Below are 18,740 nucleotides of genomic sequence, written 5' to 3'. Positions count from 1 at the left end.
GCAACAGCATTTCAAATGCAATCCTCATCTCAAAAAAGGAGTAGCTCACAACCTTTATCTCTGCCTCTCCCTGTACTCTGTACATGTGAGCATCCAACACCACCTCTCTTCACCTCTGCAGGAGCCCTCGGAGGTTGTCTGACCTTTCCAGGTTCATTCAACACTTCAGGCACTGTTCAAGCAGCTATTTCACTGATGGGGATTTCAATCCCCGTCAGACCACAGGTGTGAGGAATACCAGCACCAGCCTGTGTCAGCTAATTACCCAGTAATTAAGCAAAACACATAGCCCAGGACCTTTACTGGGAAATCTAGAGCCAATTTCAATCTGAACCAATTCTCAGAATATCAGGAAGTCATCTCATGTTACCAGCTAATTAAGGGGGTAACTTCATCTGCAGTCAGCCTGAGAGATGTTTGGAGCCCTAATGGTGACTACAAAAATTCACAGCTAATTGTTTCCAGGATCATGGCATTATGTTTAGCAGAGCTTGTGTGACAGGTCCCAGACAGGTGTTAAAAAAAAAAACAACCCACAAACAAAAGGGAAAAAAAAAACCAACAAAAAAAACCCAAACTAAACAATACTGTTGCTGACCTACCTGGATCTTAAATGGAACGATTACATCAATGCTGAATCACTTGGAAAAATCCAGCTGATATGTCACTGAGCCTCAGCTCCATCCTTAAAAATTACCAACAGTAATACTGAGTGTGTGTCCATTGTTATTTTTGATGATTAGCTGGCAAGCCACTCGAGAAAACATCTCTTCCCGTGTCCTTTTATGCTGCCTTTCACCATCACATCACAGGCAAGATTTTGAGGTATTGCTGCAATGTGAACAGCATGAATAGGCTTTAATAGAATGGAAAAAGGAGCCTTACCTTCCCCAAACAAGGGGGGAAAGGGAAAAAAATGGGTCCATTTTGGAGAAATTGTACAAGCCATCAAGGCAAGATCATTAAGCATGGCTCTCCCAGCTAAAACATTAGTCTCATGCAGTGTTAGATCCTCGGAGACAGATCCCAACACAAACCATTTAGAAAAGAAAGTGAGACCATTTAGACAACCTAAGATTTTTCAGTAGCTCACTAAATAGGCCCAGACTCCTGCAAATGGACTCCCTTTCCTCAGCTCATTCTAAGCCATCCTAATTTTCCAGATCAGCTGCCAAAAACAAACATCATCACCACACCTTGGGTGACTAAACCTGAAGGCCCAGAGCCAGGTGTTGCAACCACCAAAGAGCAGTGGGTGGAATACACCAGGCACGTATTGAGCTCCTTATATTCCATCTTCCTGGAGCTCTAGTAATGAATCTAGAAAATCTTTAAAATACTTAAGGGATACCTTGCAAAATAATCACATTTTTAAATTCCCATTTCATTATTGTTTAAAAATAAACTTATGAGCATAACTGAGCTGTCAGAATGTCATCTTCATTTTCTTCTTTACTCACAGAAAACTATTGCAGTCATACTGGTGACACATAACATCAAATTATCCTAACCAAGAGCAGGGAAAGAAGGTGGAAAACTGACTTTCTGCTTAAGAGGGCTGGTGAAACAAAAGATCTATCAGTAACTGGGAAAAAGAAAATTTGTTGGACTTGACCACTTTAGATCCATGAAAGGGAGATGCAAAGGTTAAAGCCAACAGTTCCTTCTTATGAAGGGAGACTAGTGTTTTGATTCATATTGCAGCAAATCTTGAGAGATACCTGCTGGTGTTATCTCCTGTTAAATGAACTGATGCACAGAAAAGGACTGTCTTAGAGGTAACAACATGTAATGTTATCTCCTGCATTATCATTCCAGTCATCTGCACTCTTGAAAGCAGCATTTCCTTCCATCTTTCCCAGTTGAAGTGGCAGCTTTTCTTTCATCCTTCCTCAAAGATTATTAGCAAAGCTCGTTTTTCCCTCAATATTTGATTTTTGGTATCAGAAGCAAGAATAACTTTTTCCCAGAACAACTCACTAGCTGAGCTGAGTCCATAAAACTTAATAAAATCCCCTTATTTCAATGACTTCAACTATAAAATTCTTCTTTTTAATGAGATTATGTATGGGTACTTAGGATCTGAACAGTAGCTATTACTCTGCATGTATATTGTTGCATACAATAGAAAATAAGACCTGAGAATGACCAAACAAACTTTCTTAAGCAACCATTTTTCTAAGACAAGTATGAGAATCTCATAAACACTGTCTGTTCTTTGGATGGCAGTGGGAATAAAATTGTAGCAGCAGTTGCACACTGACCATCTCACTGTTGCAGAAGTCGAAGGAGATGGTTTCACAAATTCTGTTGCCATCAAAAACATCTGTGAGCTTGCAGCAGCTGAATATTTATTAGTCCAGTACCAAGACATTTGTGCATCTCCTTCTGATGAGATTTTTCAATATGTACTTCAAGGGTGTTTACATGAATTTGGTGCTGAATAGTTTTTAAGTAGTTTCTTTCGTTCCACTGCCGTTCGCAAAGCCTGAAGAATTAAATGTTTATTGTTCAGGATGTTGTAACTGCACAGGTTAAGAAGCTTGTTGAAGTTCTCTTCAGTGTAGGTGAGCAGTCCAGTGCCATAGGGAGAAGCACAGTTGGACACATCCACCCTTCCCTGCTCCATCTCTGCCGGACTGCGCTCCACATCTGAAATAAAAACAAAGCACAGCAATGGTGTTGAGGTAGCAGACTGCAACAAGGCAATGCAAAATACACAGTAACACATACAAGAAGATTAATTATCTCCTGAAAATGGATCAAGATTTAATTACTGTGTAGTAACTATGTCAGCTGCACTAATAAAATCCACTAGTTCGCTGCTTGACTACAGGCCAGAATTGACTGGCAGAACAACTTTTCCATGCAAAATGCTTTCCTCTCTAAATTAAAGTTTTGCATCAGAATATTTCATTTTGTAAGATTTAGAATTTTGTATGTTTAACTTTTCAATTGAGTTCTGAGATGACAGCTCTTTATCTACCAGCTGGTAGGAAATTACACCAGAGAGCTCATGGATTGAGAATCCTCTCTCAGGTGGCTGAGATTTTAAGCACATGCAGCAGAATGCATAAGATAATGAGCTACAGGAGGTCTTTTTCAATAAATTCGTACATGGATTTTTGTTCATTTTTTGAGGAAGGTTTCCTGGATCATACAAAATTAGCAACAAGAAAATTGGAGTTGATGCATTCAAGAGTATTTGTAAACTGAAACTGAATTTGCCAAGTAGCCTTTCTTCTGGTGAAAAAACCAGATTTCTTCTGTTGCCAAGCTAAAGAAAACAGTCTGGCAAATTTCAAGAATTGTAGGTATCAAAGCAGCTTGTTACCCTGGCAAAGCCTTTACTTCATTATATGTTGTCAGTACTTTCTATTTTCTATGTAAAAAAAGTAATAGGAGAATTCTAGCTTTGTTAAAGTAAAGTAAATAAACATTATATAGCTCTTTAGAGACTGTTAGTGACAGTGCTACCAGTGGATATAATTCAATAGCTGTCTCATTTCCTTTATTATCAAAGGTACATGACCTGTTTCAAGTTCCAGAGGGGGTTTCCCTCAAGGTACAGCCATTCATGCTTTTATTTTTGAACCTCATCATTCCAATCCCTGATTAGATGGCCAATACTATGTGCATCACAACAGGACTGGGAATATAACAACTTAGCCAACTCAGAAGCTTGCTTGTGTCATGTTTTGGAAGAGGAACAAATTCAATGGACAAACTGTATATAACAATCTCAAAAAATGATTAATGCTGTCAACTTACTTGGTGCCTTGTATTTTTTGAAGGTATCACACACCAGTGGAAAATAGGCCAAGATTGGTGCCTCTAAGCTGTCCTCAAACACATAGCACTCCTTCAGGTGTTCCTGGTCCTCCTGGCTCAGCTCTGTGCTGGGGAATGGGATCCCATGCTCCAAACAGTACTCTGAGAACAGGTCCAGTGGCTGGCTCAACAGAGAGGAGAGTTGCAGTACAAAGAGAGGTTGAAATAAGGCCACCAAGCCCCATAACTGATATTTTGCTGCACTAGAAAATTTGAGATTGATTCATATGTTTATAAATAATGCTGACTATGCACTGGAACAAACATACTATCTTAATTTTAATATATCCTGGGTAATATAAATTTGGTTGATTTGCTAACACTTTATATTTTAAAGCAAAGTTACCGTTTACTGAATTTTATATGACATTCAGATCATTTTTGTGATTTAATGAGCACAGTAGAGGATTTGGATAAGAAAACTTGGATTACGTGTGGCTTCTTAGATCACAGGTTCTTAAATGTTTGCATTCACTGCATCTAACAGTCTGTGCCTTTGTGTCCTCTTACAAATAAATTACATTAATTTCAATCATATAAGCGCCTCATTGTTTCTTCAAATGCAGAAAAATAAACCTAAAACTCATGCCAACACGAAGAGTCAAACAAAAATGAAAAATTTTTCATTCCAAAATTTAAAAATTGTGTATTAACTAATTACATTGTAAAAGTTGTTTAACTAACTTTTGAGGAACTTGGTAGCAGGATGACAGAAATATAGAATAGGACATCTTCTATATGTCTGTGTTCATATGCATGTCCCAGAAAGACACTGAAAACAGCCCTGATAAAAGCAGTGACAATATAGTCACAGTGTTGAATAGCACCATTGATATGATCATTTAACTTAATAAAAACCAGACCATTTTCTGGAGGGAAAAGGAAGGAGAGACAGAAAGCTGTGATGGTAATTCAGCTGCTGAAGTCATACAGATAAAGAATCACTGCTTCAAAACATCACCAGAGTCTGTGATCCTCCACTGTAATTTAAATGGATAATGACATCCACTTTTCTCTCTGGCCTCAGAATGGGTGGGCAGCTGGTGTTGATGAAGAAAGCTGTATCTATCAGTTTGAGGTAGTCACTCATTTCATTCAGCTGGTTGGGAGAAGAATCCAGCACTGTGTCTGAAAGGCAAAAACTTACATTATTCATTACTGCAGGATCAAGTCCATTTCTTTTCCAAATTAGCATAACAAGAGAAGAAAGAAAAGACAGTTGATGTATATCAGTCTTTAATACAAAGCACACAGTTAACTATTTGTCTTTGACAATTTTAGCATCCATAGCTCAGCTCTGAGATCAGTAAGAGGAACAGTTCTGAGACTCAGCTTCATCCAAAGCGATACATTACTCTGCTTTTTCAACTGGTGTAAATTCGTGGCTATTTAACTTCCATGGAAGCTTCAAGTCACTCTTTTATAGGAAGAAAATAATTTAAGCAAGCCTGCTGCTCTTTCTCCAAGAAAGAAACAAGACCAGGAGTAAATCATTAGGGGCTTGGCAAAACCAATTCCACAAACATGTTAATCAAATAATATTAATCAAAATTTGCCTTTATGACAAAGCTTATCAAATATTTGTCCTCAGCAAGTATCAGCACTCAAATCTCTTTCAAAGATATATCTAAAACAATTTACAATTACCTTTCCACATGCAAAAGCTTTCATTCTCCAAATACTTGTCATGTAGCTGCAAGCCCTTGAGGAAATTATGGTAAGTTGAAACCACTGGCCGTCCAGTCATCATTTCTCGGAGAGTTTTGGAAAGGTGACCTTTGGGAATGGCCAAGCAGGTTGTCTGTTCATGAGGCTTCTTGGGCAGAGCAGCATGGTCCTCTGTGGGAAGAATAAGAAGTATATTCTGCATTTGCTCAGAGTGTTTCTCTGATAGTAACAACTAAGCAAGAGGGGCTGGGCAGCCGAAACCCGCCATGGTCCCCAGCCCCATCTGTGACTGAGTGAATGCATGGACATGCAGAGTGTCCTGGGCAGTGGGTTTCAGTGTCACACCACCACCTGCTTGTTCCCTGTCTGGCCTCCCCCTCTCCAAAGGCCTCTGGTAACTCTAATGACTAACAGAACTCCCCAGGGATGTTGCACAGTGAGCAGCACGATGAGCAGCGCAATGTTTTTTACTGTTTTACAGCACAATTGTTTGTCTCCTGCTTTTCCTTCATTCCCAAGGGCTTGGTGTCCCCTAAGCCAGAAATAGAACACAAAAACAAACCCTTTACCAAATGTCAGGTTTCACATTTCAAAGAGGTGTGAAGACAACACAGATGCAGGAGAAAAGTAATCTAAAGAACTAACCAATGTCATGCTCAGTGTCTCGAGTCCATCTGTGCCAGAAGTGTTCTGAATGACCTGAGAGGTAGACAGCATCCATAAAACTGTGGGAAAATATATTGCTCCATGTGCCTTGAAAGTTTAAGGAAAAAAAAAGCTGTCATACTTAATATTAGTTTGAATTTTTAGAGCACAGCTATAGCAACATACTTGGATTCAGTCTGTGGTTCAGTTATGAAATATTATGGATTTTCATATAAATATCAAATTCCATGCCATTCCACACAATGTCTGGCTTACTACCAGGCCAGTTTCGAAACTTGGCTGTCTATAAAAGTCAGGCTGTGAATTTAAATACTTCAGATGATTGGTTTGTGTGTGTGTGTGCTCTGTTTAGGTCTAACCTAAGACATTCAGCAAATTAATCACATTTGTCTCAAGAATTCGTTTCCTCTTTTGCCACTTTTGGCTGGTTCATTTGAGATTGAAATTTCATCAGATTCATCATATGATTTCATCATATTCTCTGGTGTACTACTATTGCAATTTGCAGACCACCTCTGTGTAGCCAACTATTAATGTGATGTTTCCTGAGACAGTAAATTACCTTGCAAGAAGCAGATGTGGGATTCTGGGATCTTCTTCATCCGGTGACCCATGAAGAACTCACTTCCAAAATCCTCTGAGCGAACAAAGGCTCCATATTTCAGGAGACCCACCTCATAAGGTGTGAACTCCACCCACTCTGCAAATAAGGCATCAAACTGGATTTATTGCAGCCACCTGAGCACATGTAAAAATCAGCTCAGAGAATCAGAAGCTGGAAGAACAAGGCCTATAGCTATAGCTTCACCATGGTGGTGACAGACAGTTCAAACCACCATGTTTTGAAACAAAGAGGTGCTCCTCAACATAAATGAATGCAAAAGATAAATTCATCTCCTCCACCAAAATCCATTCAGCTTGGGATTCAAGTCCATTTCTGCACTAAGAAGCAAGACCTGAAAGTCCACTGACTGCTCAGGCCCTGCACATGATGTGGCAGTTTAAGTTCCTCTGAGTCAGCAATGACACCAGCTACCATTCATTTTTAAGACTCTCATACTCACTGCCTTGAGGATAAAAAACTCCAACCAAACCCCTTTCCGTTTGTGCCACAAAACACAGTGGGAACAGTGATGAGGATCACTGATCAGGGCACAGAGCACTGCCCCTCCTCAGATCCCTCTCTGGCTCCTGGGAGCTGACTCTTGCTCTCACCCCTCTCCAGTTTTTCCTTTCTCCTCCCTTCCTTGCCTTCCTCCCCACTCTTGCCACTCTCTTTGACTCCTGCTGCCTGGGCAGAAGACCCAGCAGCTGAAAAGGGCTGGGAGAGGTAGGTGGGGATGAGAAAGAAAAAGAGCAGCAGTAGTGGCTCTCAAGGCTGCCAGCAAAAGGCATCTCCATCCCTCCCAAAGCAGTGTCTACAGCACAGGTATCTCACTTCCACGCTATTAGGATGCATGCTTTTCATCCAAGACAGAAACCAGACATGAAGAAGGGGGGGAAAAGAAATTGTTTAAAAAATTTATTGGCTTGGACTTACAGGAAAAGTTTTGGCATTCAACCAGCCTTAAAAGGAAACCCTTCAGAGTCATATGAGGGTGTATGATAATCTATACCTTTAAAATCCAAAGTGCTAAAGTCATCCTTGACATTGAGGGACAGGTATATAGGGAGTGGATTCTGCCCCTGGTTTACTGCTAGTTGCTGATCCGAGAGTTTGTGAGTACTTTCCTGTTCACAAAGAGCAGAAATCATTGTAAAAAGATTAACATAATGCATGGATTTAATACAGTTTCTAAGCATGAACTATCCATGAAGTATCTGCTAAACCTCAGCAGGTTTTGTTCTGTGTACTTCAGTTGTTTGGACACACAAGTGTGCTCATGTGTTATCTACCATGAGCCTTCACCAAGGCATTGTGCTTATGGGAGTTTTGGCATGGGGAACAGGGCAAAAATGCAAGAAACTTGTCTGTACAGTCACTAGGCTATGACTTGCTTTAAGGAAAGAAAGATATTTAGCTGTCTGGGAGGTGCTGCAAAGAAAAGTCAGCCTAGACCCATTTCTTTCAAAACAGTTTTATGGGTATATACTGCTATGCCTGAATTTAGCTCTGTCAGAGCCATCTCTCCTCTGTGTGCTACCTGACCCAAAACTAAAGATGGAAAATCAGTTTCCTTAACATCTTGAATTTTTACATGCTCAGACATCCCCACTAGATGCTTACATTTTAGGGTTACTTTCTTACTTTTGTTCTAAAAAGCCAAAGAATAAGTCCCTCAGATGTTTTGAGAGCCTTTAAGTGAATCCACAACGTTAGAAATCCTTCGGAATAAAAGAGAGAGGGAGAATATAAAATACCTGATCATGAAGCATACAATCAATGAAGAGTCCCCATAAATCTGTAAAGGACACCTTGTGCCCCTCTTGCTTTCTCTCACAAAGCTCATCTTCATAGAATTTCATATGATCCAAAGAGAAACAGCACAGTTTGCTCATGGTCACATGTTTCCTGATCTCACCAATTGGCCCTCTGAGATCCTTTTGTGACCAATTTGCATCTTCATATAACTTTGACATGGTCCTGGATAAAAGAAAGGTAGTGTGGTTCATCACAGGGCACATGGCAATTCATTTGGCCTGTAACATAGATGAGTGTTTTCTTTCAGGCTACATGAGGCTCTTGCCCTCCAACTTTGACCTTAGGAAAGCATTTCAAGGCTGAGGCAGAATTTAGACAAAATAATATTTTTTTTTTCTGCACAAATATATTAAAAACCTTCCTGGCTTGTTTGGTTTTCAGAATCAATCAAAAAGATACCAGTCACCCCCTCTCATTCCCACCCTTCTTGTTCCAGTTCTGTCTCATACAGAGCAGCCCTCCAGAGGCAAAATGTTTTAAATCCTTCAACCCCTCCTGGTTGTGCAAGGCAGTCACCACTGAGTGGTGTGTGGCATTCCATGTTTCTCAAGGCTTTTCTTTTAAAGTTTTCTTTTCAGAGATGTGGAACAGGTGAGCCAAACAACTTTAACAAGAGGATTTCTGAAGTGTTATATGCAATTAGATAACCATGTTACAGGCAAACTATCCTGGCTTGTGCTCTTTTCTTTTTGTTTCTGTAAATACTTCAGTGCAATTATAGAAATACTGTAATTCCCATTAGATTTGTTTCCTGTAGGAGGACAGCATTGAGTGGTCCCATAAAACAAGTGCCAAAAGGAAGCAAAGTGCCAGCATCAAGCTGAGTAAATTCATCAGCAAGGCAAAATGCTTCACCAGGTTATCACTTTGCTAACACAGATGGCAAGCACAAGCCCAGCTCTCCTTACCATGTTGTGGCAGACAAACCACTGATGTATGACACACAGTCCAAAACACCCAACTCCTGGAGAGCCAGAAGGCTGCCAAACATAGCTGTCATGGACCGCACTCCCCCTGCTGCCGTCACCACTGCCACCACTGGCACCTGCTCAACACACAAAGGTCACCAATCACCACATGAAATACAGGAGTGATGGCCATGCAGAAAAACATAACAGCAACACCTGATTCAGGTAGGTTTTGATTAATTCACCCTCTTCAGGGCAGGGCCTAGGTGTGTGTTTGAGTTGTGTAAACTTTGATGGAATTTAGTGTATGCTGAAAGCATTTTTCGATCCATGATGCTTTGGAAAGCCAGGAGCTGTAAGTATGGTGCTTGTATGGGAAAATACATTTTCAGATTTTTGCAATGTGTTTGATTTTTCCTCACCTCTTTCCCTCAAAACACATTTTAAAGCCCTCAGTATAATTAAAATCAGAAGAGCTGCGCAAAATCTGCCTGCATAGATTTTCTTTCTTTTAAGTGTATATACAACATTTGCTATTCTCCGGGCAGATAGTACCAAGCTTTATAGATTTATTTTAACACCTTCTTTCTAATCCAGATAACTATACCTTGCCTGATACCGGTGCTATATGTAATTTGGTTTTACTTTCTTCAGGGATACAGCAATCCTGTTAACCATCCTCCCTTTTCTGTATAGGTAACTTTTAAAAACTGATACAACAAATATTCAGTTTTAGGAACACATGACCTTTAATCTTGTCTTCACTGTATTTTGCCATCTACTTTTGGGTTTGGTTTGTTGTTTGGGTTTTGTTGTTTTGGGTTTTTTTAATTAATATGGCTCAAAACCCTTTTATTCTCATTTAATAATAAAATATCCTACTCGTTATTTAAGTTCATGAGCACTTTAACTTGGTTGACAAATGCTGTCCTGCACACATCCTAAAGGGCTGGGTGTGCTGGGAGCTGAACAGAGCAGTGGAGGAAAACCACACAGGCACATTGTTCTAGGCTCTTGCTCCAAGCACCACAGCCCCATAGCAGATTCCTGTCCTCCAGTAACAGAGCAGCTACCTCTGAGTTCAGGGACCTCCAGGAGAGGAGAAAGAAAGAGGTAACATGTGACAAAACACACCAGACAGATGCTACTGTACCAGTGTGCTGTGGGAGAGTTGCAGCCTTCCCCTGTGAGCCTTGTGGCAGCAGAGAGGTGCCAAGAGGAGAAATGGTCTCAATCTAAGCAATCAAATTTCACCTGTTGCCTAGAAGTTTGGTTGTACATTCCTTCATGCCAACAAATACAGTCTTTGGGTGCCCCTGGGTGAGGATGAAGGTTGGCAGGGAATAAAGGAGCTTTAACTGGCCTCCTGACAGTTCTGCTTTCATCCTCTGTGCCAAAAACTTGGATATGGTCTTAGGTGCAAGTGACAATCTGGCCTGTACAATTTAGTGTAGAATATGTGGAAGAGCTACATGGATAGTCATGTAAGTGCGTCGCATTTTCTTGTCGCAAAGTGGGTCATATTACTTCAAGTTCCCAAGATGCTGTCCCACATACCTCATCCTCCTGCAGGTCTTCATCTAGATGAAGAACATTTTTCAGAGCAGCAGCAACTACTTTCTTCCTTTTACAGATGAAATCCTGCTCCTCTGCGCACAGATCAAACCCCAACCGCAAATCTAAATTCTTGCAGCTAGAACATAAGAACAGTACAAGGCAATACCTGTGGCCATTTCTGCTGGAGATACTCAGCAAAACAATAAACCAGTTTGAAGAAATGATACTTCCACATACATGAAGGTACCCCTATGCAAATGAAAGATACATGGCTACCACAGACCCTATATTTGTGCCTTCCTGCGCAAATTTTAGACCAGAATTATGCCCTGAACAACTTCACACAACTGTGAGGAAGTTAAATAAATAAAAGTATCTGTTATTCAAAACAAGGAAACAAACTGAATTCAAGCTGTTTCACATTGAACTCAGACATTTGGACACCTCTTCTTCATATTCTCTTGCTATGCATGTTTCCTGAATCACAAAGGGGACCTAAGTAGTTATTTAAATTTTACATGCTTTAGTTAAAAGGATCCTAATACCACGTTAGGTTTATCTCTACATAGAACTTGGGCTCTAACTATTTGAGTCAGAAAATGTCTCATAAATTTATCCCTTCATATCTGTACATTATTATAAATATCATGCACATGATTCATCCTATAACATATTTTCACAGGATCCCCATTTCAGAGCTTTTTTTAGGGGGAAAAAAACAAACAAAAACAAAAGCTCGCTGTCTCTTCTCTGAATATTATCCAGTAAAAATCTCTGACTTATCATTCACCTGCAACTAAGGCTTGCAATGAAGCTAATTCATCAACAGGGGGTAATGTCGCCCTTCAGAAGATCTCTGCAAGGCCGTCAATAAATTAATTACTGTGCATGTGTTTCATTCAAAATGACCTGTAGAGGGCTTGTAAATGCACAGTGGTGTTAGAAACATGTTAGAAATGTGGTACACATTATAGGTAAAGGTTACAAGACAGAGGGATTTCTAAGTATCAAAATTACAGAGCATCAACATTAGGAAAAACATTGCGACTGTATATCACATAACTAGCTACCACCTATTCTATTCTATATTCTTACCAGTTTAAAAGCTTTAAAAACTTTAAAGGATTTTATTAACCATTTCACGTATTTTGGTCATCTTTATTCCCTGTTTTGAAATTAGCTACTTTAAGATGTAGTGTCCTTTCATCTAGAGATGATCCTATTAAAGGAGAGGAGATGGCCTAAGTAATCATTCAAAAGCAATAAAATATTTACCTATTTTCCTCATTCACAGACACCTCATACGATTCGCCCTGAAAATCAAGAATGAAAGCACAATAAATTTTAAATAGAACTGAAATTTTGCACAAGCAACTTTTACAATATTAGCAATTATTCACATATATAGTCTAATGATAAATTTTTGGTCTCTTCTCAGGCCTTTGGCACACAGTCCTCACTAACATCCTGCTTTTAAAATACTTTTAAAGCAGCCAGGAATTCTGAATACCCTATTTTTTCCCAAAATCATAGTTATATTTCTAAGTGTATGCAGAGCTAAGCAGACAAATAACTCACTAATTAATTTTAATAACAAAATTAATACATTAACAGCTGTCACATATATGCAGTTTACCTTGCTGAAAGAATTCCAAATACTGTCAAAGGATACTCACTCTCATCACTGTCACTTTCTTTTCCAAGTCCAGAGAATGGAGAGGCACAGCCAGGGGATTACTTACATCCATTTCCCTCCTACCTGAGCCATGCTGATTTAAGGAGGGGGAAAAAAATGTTATAAGGAGAACATTATTTGTAAACCATAGACATAAAAATACCAGAGAAGATGCAAAAATACCAGAGAAAGATTAACTCATGGTTCTTCTCCCGAAAGATACTTTAGGTGTTATCACCATCCATAAGCAAAACATACACAACAGAAAAAACACTCCTTAGGCAGAGTCATGAGCAGTCTGGGTTCACTGTGCTTGATGTAGTGGAACCTGGTGGTTTCACTGCTTCCTGCTCTGGAATGAGGACCTATGGAAATATCCTGGGTTTCTTCGTAGGATCCTTTCATTGTGAACGTGAAATCTCTCCCTGAGAACAAGAAGCAAACCGCAGAGAGATGTTAACTGCACCTAGCCCTGAAATTAACAAATAAAAGTGTCCCAAGTGACATTTCAATCTTAGTGCAGCAGGCTTAACTAAGGCTAATTTGGGTACAATGCTTTTCCTCCACCGGGACCACGTGCAACCCCTGCCCCTTGGAGCTCCCCTGGACTGCAGGGGCTCAGAACTGAGCAGCTGTCAAGTTTGCATTACTTGGAGAACAGATCCCAAAAGCTGACGGCAGGATTGGGCTGAAACCCCTGACTCCTCGGGGCTCCGCCCTTCATCCATTGAGAAATGCAAAGGCATCTGTTGTATTTCACTGACCTTGAGGGGAATTTTTAACAGACACCTTTGTACATAATCCTTTGTGTGAAAACGTGTGAATTGGTTTGAATACCTCACAGCAAGTGGGTAATTCAGCAAACCCTTCAACCCCCCAAAAAACACTAAAACAGACCAAATATTTATCTAGATTCAGCTGCATTTCCCATAGCATGAAAAGCAGTGACAATTTAAATGAGCAACCTCACTTTTGTAAGAACGCTTCGTTTTTGTTTCATTCACATGTACTTCCAAACAGGAAACTTCACGAGACTGGAAGAGAGAAGCAATAAAATCACTACTCACAGAAAGAGTTCAGGATTCTCCATGAGGATCTAGGCATCCTATAGAAAAATTAGGCTTGGCTATAGTGGTCTGTGGACATGAAGAAATTGTAGAAGCAGATTATCTTGTATAAATCTTGCAAGAATTACTGTGGTCAAGGCAGCCAGAATAACTGGGGATCTGTCATTACATTTAAATACCATTCAGTCCACAACAGCTGACACAAGAAATTTTCCTCCCTATCTTCTAAACACATCCTTCAGTTCTGCCCTACCAGAAGATTGGCATTAAAAAAAAATTACCACTAGTACGCCATTAGTAATGATCTTCTCAGATACACCTGGCCTGAAAAGCAAAACCAAAAAGGTTTATTTTAAAGTATATAAGCAATAAACTTCCAAAAGCAAATAGATCTCTGAGCTCAGTTTTTCTAGCTGACAAGTACCATCCACACTTCTGCCTTTCAGCCTCTGCTAGATCACAGTGCCATATTTACCCAAGGATGCTCCTTCTTTCTTATCTCTCCTGATGAGCATCATCTCTCCTTAGGCTGAATCACAAAATAAACACCCATTCTCAGCTATAAATAGTAAGACTGTCACTCAAATCTAGGAGAAAAAAGCAACAATGGGGAAGGTATCAAGGTGGATTGTCTGAACACAGGTACATGGAGCCATTTCCCTTATGCTGCGTTCCCACTCTCTCCAAAATGCAGCTTTATGATGACAAACTCCATAACATTCAGGCTTTACTTACATGTTTTCCAGTAGAAACTCCACTTCTAGTTCTTCCTGATTCTGAAAATAAGATTTATTTTTAATTTATGAATGAAAAAATGTTTCCCTTTCATACAGCTCTGACAATTTTTAAATAACTCTCTCTTGCAAGGTTTTGCTATTGCCACACCCTCTACATCATTATATGAATGGTTACAGTTTTCTGTGGCCACTCTTTGATTTCATCTCTCCACTCCTCTACTGTTTACAAACCAGCTGTCCACCTCAGAGAAAGAGAAGATTAAGCATCATGGAATAGGAAGAGTCCCATTATTCATTATTAGTAGGATAAGACACGGGTCAGTCAATGCTGAGGAAGGGAGGAATAGCAGGTGAATGATGTAGGAGAAGATATTTAAGAATAAATGAGCTCAGTATGGTAAATAGGGATATGCCTAATAAATAGGGAGTATGCCTGGGTTAAAACAAAAGAATTTGCAGAGTATAGTGATTAAACATTTTAAAAGGGTGGTAGAAGGGACCAACTTGGAAAATAAAAGCTGCCACAGTGAAGGGAAGAAGGGAGAAGGCTAGAGCTGTGAAGGGGAATCAGGGGAAGAGCTCAGGAGAGACAAATCAAGATGTGAAGAGATGGGAAAAGTATGAGAATAGCAACAGAGTAACACACTGACAATATAAAATAGACTGAACAACTGTATTACTTTTTTCCAGCCACTTTCTACTCTATAGGATACAGCCAATCCAGGAAATACCACACTAAAAAAAAGTATAGCAGAGATCACCCACAGGGAGGAAAACACTAGTTACTGGACAATATAAATCTCCTTCTGACAAGTGATGGTATCACTTTTTCATTCATATTTGGAATAACTAACATTTACTGACAAATATCACTTCTATCTGGCTGCACATCTACTTAACTTTGTGAAATGACTGTGAAAAACATGCCAAATCTGACAGTTCAGCTGCCATGGTAAAATCATCTTTACAGTAGAAGGGAAGAGTAAATTTTGTATTCAATAGTTCACATCAGTGAATGAGATATCTCCTATGGCTTCTCTGAGAGCTGAATCTGTGGCATGTAATCCAGCAGCAGGTAGCTCTGCTTGCTAATTTATCCCAAAGTCTCTATGTCATGAGAATTACAATGGTTGCAGGTTTGTAGTAGAAGGCTGAGGCACAGATTTTAGAAAGCAGTCACCTTACACAGATGCAAGTCACCTTACACAAATATCTGTGTGTGAGCAGACTGTTCTATCCAAACTAACTGATGGTATGTTCCAACTTTGTCCAAAGAACAGCAGAAACAAGGTTCAGAAGAACCTGGCTCATAGCATCTGCCTAATTGTGTTCCCATCCTTCTTATGCTGTTTACACACACGCACACAAATTGTATTTCTATTAAGTCCCAATCATTTTTGTGGGCGAAAAACCCAGAGCATAGCAATGGAAAGACTTGTTAGGCCACAGTGAGCAAGAGGCACAGCAAAGCAACCCTGCTGCTCTGAAATTCCCCACCTGACCTCCTCAGCCCTCCTGAGATACCTTGGTAGATGAAAGAAATCATTAAGTGCAGAGGTGGCACTACAGCCTATTATTAAGGTTGCCCAGCCTGTTCCCTTACTAAGTCACTTCCAAAAAAATAAAATAACCCCAAGTCTTCTAAAATTCCATGGAGAGACCATAATCTCTGGTGTCTCATGGGTGCCTGATTTGTCACAAAACCAAGAAGGGCAGCTTGCCCAGGACGTTCCTGAGACACAGCTCACTTGGTCTGACCTCCACCACTTCCCCCTTGCTAATGGGCTGACAGCTCTGCACATGCCTCACAGCAAACTCAGGGCAGGAATTGCACCTCAAATTATCTCAGTCACTTGAGGCTTTTTCTGAGGAAGGCTATAGCCAGCTGGAACAGGTTTGGTAAGCAGTCCTTAGTAAAGACTGACCTTCTAAAAGAATAATTGATAAATGCCCTCCAAAGCAATAGTAATATAAAAAAGAGGAAACAGTGTTTTCCAAGGAGCCTGTCTGACACAGTGGTTTAGAAATAAATAGAGCACACCAGTTCCTAGGAACTGGAAACTGAAGCTCTTGGCAGAAGTGTGAAAAAGCCCTGAAGTTCTGTTACTACACCCTCCAAACAGAGAAGGTGTTAACATTTTGCAAAAAGGAATCTGAATACATATTCTGCTCTCTTTGAAGACGAGTGTGGTTTCTCCACCTGCCCTCTCAGCAACTTCATCCACTCAATGTTTGGTAAGATACTCTTTATCTCCTCTTTCATGCAACCAAATACAGTATTCTTTGAGACACATGCAGGGAATAAAACTCTTAGTTCATACATCAAATTAAAAGAAAAAAAATACTGATGAGATTGTCAATCATCAAGGCCTGTCCATTCTGTGCTGGCTCATCCTCTCTAAAAGAAATTTTTAATTGTAAAAACAGAGCATAAGTAGACTTCCTGCGATTTTTTTTTTTCTTACAGCTCTTTATCCAGGAGGCAAAAACCCTAAGATATTATCATGAGAATGGAATGCTTCATTACCAAGCCCATTATCTGAAAGAGCAGTACAAAACCCCTCGTGAAGGTGAGAGGATATACCCCTTAGTGAGCTACTTGCCAAAGGGTCAGGGAAGCTGCCTGGAAAGGGGACAGCTTTCTTTCCACTCCTGCTCTGTCTGTCTCCGACAACAGCAGTGACACCCCTATCATCAGCTTTTTAATTTTTGTTTCTTCTTCTAGTTTTTTTCTATTTTCAAAATCTATTTCTGAAATCTAAAAAAATAGAAAAATTCTGAATATGAAAACTGTTTTGCATCTAATTCCAATCACAACAGGGGGGTGGTTTTGACCCTCCTAAAACCCAAGCATTTAATTTTTTAATAACATCCTTTTTAACAAAGTCTTTGTGTGTGAGAACCAATTTAATATTTAATAGAGGCAGCAACTTGAGACAGATTTCTAATCAAGAGCATTATTTTCTCTATCCACTCACCTCTGGATTCAACTTAAAATTCAGGTGAACTTTTTCTCCAGGTTTAATTTTAGCTACATCAAAGCGAATAGTCATGAGATGGTCATCTGGTGTAAAAGTGTCCTTATCACAGACTGCCAGCTCCAGGATGTTCTGAGGAGAGAGGCAGAGAAGGATGTAAATTACATATTTTGGGACCAATGAGCCCAAAAGGAAGATCCAGCAAGAGCCAGCATTCATCCCTTGCATTGTTCATGTGGACAGACTCCTGTGACTCCTGGAGCTCAGCTCACAGCCCCTGTGGCTCAGACTGCAATGTCAGGCACTAACTCTGGAAGAGGTAAATTGTCAGATTTGACAATCAAAGAGAGCTCAAAGGAAGAGGCAACAGAAATGACATGCATAATGGCAACATGCACCAGACAGAGCAGAGGTTACACATACTGTTCATCAGGTCCCTTGTGGATTCAAAATTACTATCTTGACAAATTTTGACATTTCATGAGGAAGTAACAAGAAAGGGAAAATTCTTAGCCCTTTTCAAATGGAAGTTAAAGCACACTACCAAACTCCTAACAGGATCTGAATTGCATCAATTCCCCTGGCAGTTCCTCAGGGCTCAGAATACCCATGGAAGCATGAGAAGATGCAGCATTATTAAACCGTGAGAAGTTGACCCAGCATCTAGACTTTGTATCACATGCACTCTGACTGCTCACCTATTTCTGCCAGCTCTACAGACATTTTAACAGTTTTTACAATTGTTCTAGGACAGGAAGAAGCATTCAGCATTATTCCAGATATTCCACAACTTTCTGAGCCTAAACTCCTTTTTTCAGTCAGATTAACTGAGTTCAAGCTCAGTGTGAAGCTCAAGGCTCTCACAAAGACTCTGCACTCAGAAGGTGAAGATGCCCCATTAATAAAGCACCTGCTCACTGTCCCAGCCACAGATCCCACCTTTACTGCACTCTGTACCACAAAGTGGAAAGTTTCATTCCAGACAGGGTTTCTGCAGTTGCGGACTGTTCCTGTCTGAGCTTCCCGATGTGAAGCCGTTGGCAGCCACAGCTTGACATAGCAATCAGTTTGGCTCCCTGTTTTAACAGCAAGATGCATAGTTAGTACAACAGTACTTTGTTGTTATTTCTTTTGCCCAGTCAGGGAGAGGAAAGCTTAACCTCTGAGGAGTCATAAATATTTCATTAGACCCAAAGGAAAATATTCTGGTTTTACAGTTATTGAACTTTTC

General features: G+C 40.0%; 1 protein-coding gene across 1 annotated transcript; it reads right to left on the bottom strand.

Annotated features, from left to right (window-relative positions):
* Positions 1-2,030: 2,030 nt before the first annotated feature.
* LOC146436364 (cytosolic phospholipase A2 epsilon-like) lies at positions 2,031-18,607 on the bottom strand. Its single transcript, XM_085063795.1, has 18 exons — positions 18,449-18,607; positions 17,510-17,641; positions 14,530-14,570; positions 14,076-14,118; positions 13,698-13,761; positions 12,986-13,152; positions 12,729-12,821; positions 12,328-12,365; positions 11,053-11,188; positions 9,496-9,632; positions 8,527-8,749; positions 7,782-7,896; positions 6,728-6,865; positions 6,145-6,252; positions 5,479-5,670; positions 4,793-4,959; positions 3,772-3,952; positions 2,031-2,652 (listed from the first exon to the last, which is right to left on the bottom strand). The coding sequence occupies exons 1-18, from the start codon at positions 18,605-18,607 to the stop codon at positions 2,414-2,416; spliced, it is 2,373 nt and encodes a 790-aa protein (XP_084919921.1). The 3' UTR covers positions 2,031-2,413.
* Between the last annotated feature and the right edge of the window lie 133 nt (positions 18,608-18,740).

The sequence above is a fragment of the Lichenostomus cassidix genome, chromosome 5 (assembly GCF_008360975.1).
Source record: "Lichenostomus cassidix isolate B80296 chromosome 5, HeHo_3.0, whole genome shotgun sequence".
NCBI classification, from domain to species: domain Eukaryota; kingdom Metazoa; phylum Chordata; class Aves; order Passeriformes; family Meliphagidae; genus Lichenostomus; species Lichenostomus cassidix.
Note: the sequence above shows the minus strand (reverse complement) of the source record. Positions and strands in the feature narration are given on the sequence as shown.

What these genes read in the sequence shown, in the direction of transcription:
- LOC146436364 (XM_085063795.1), bottom strand. Translation starts at nt 18,607, where the DNA reads ATGCATCTTGCTGTTAAAACAGGGAGCCAAACTGATTGCTATGTCAAG. An exon ending in TGGTACAGAGTGCAGTAAAG is followed by an intron (nt 17,642 to 18,448) that starts GTGGGATCTGTG and finishes CTCTCTCCTCAG; the next exon opens with AACATCCTGGAGCTGGCAGT. An exon ending in GTGGAGGATCACAGACTCTG is followed by an intron (nt 3,953 to 4,792) that starts GTGATGTTTTGA and finishes CTGTTGAGCCAG; the next exon opens with CCACTGGACCTGTTCTCAGA.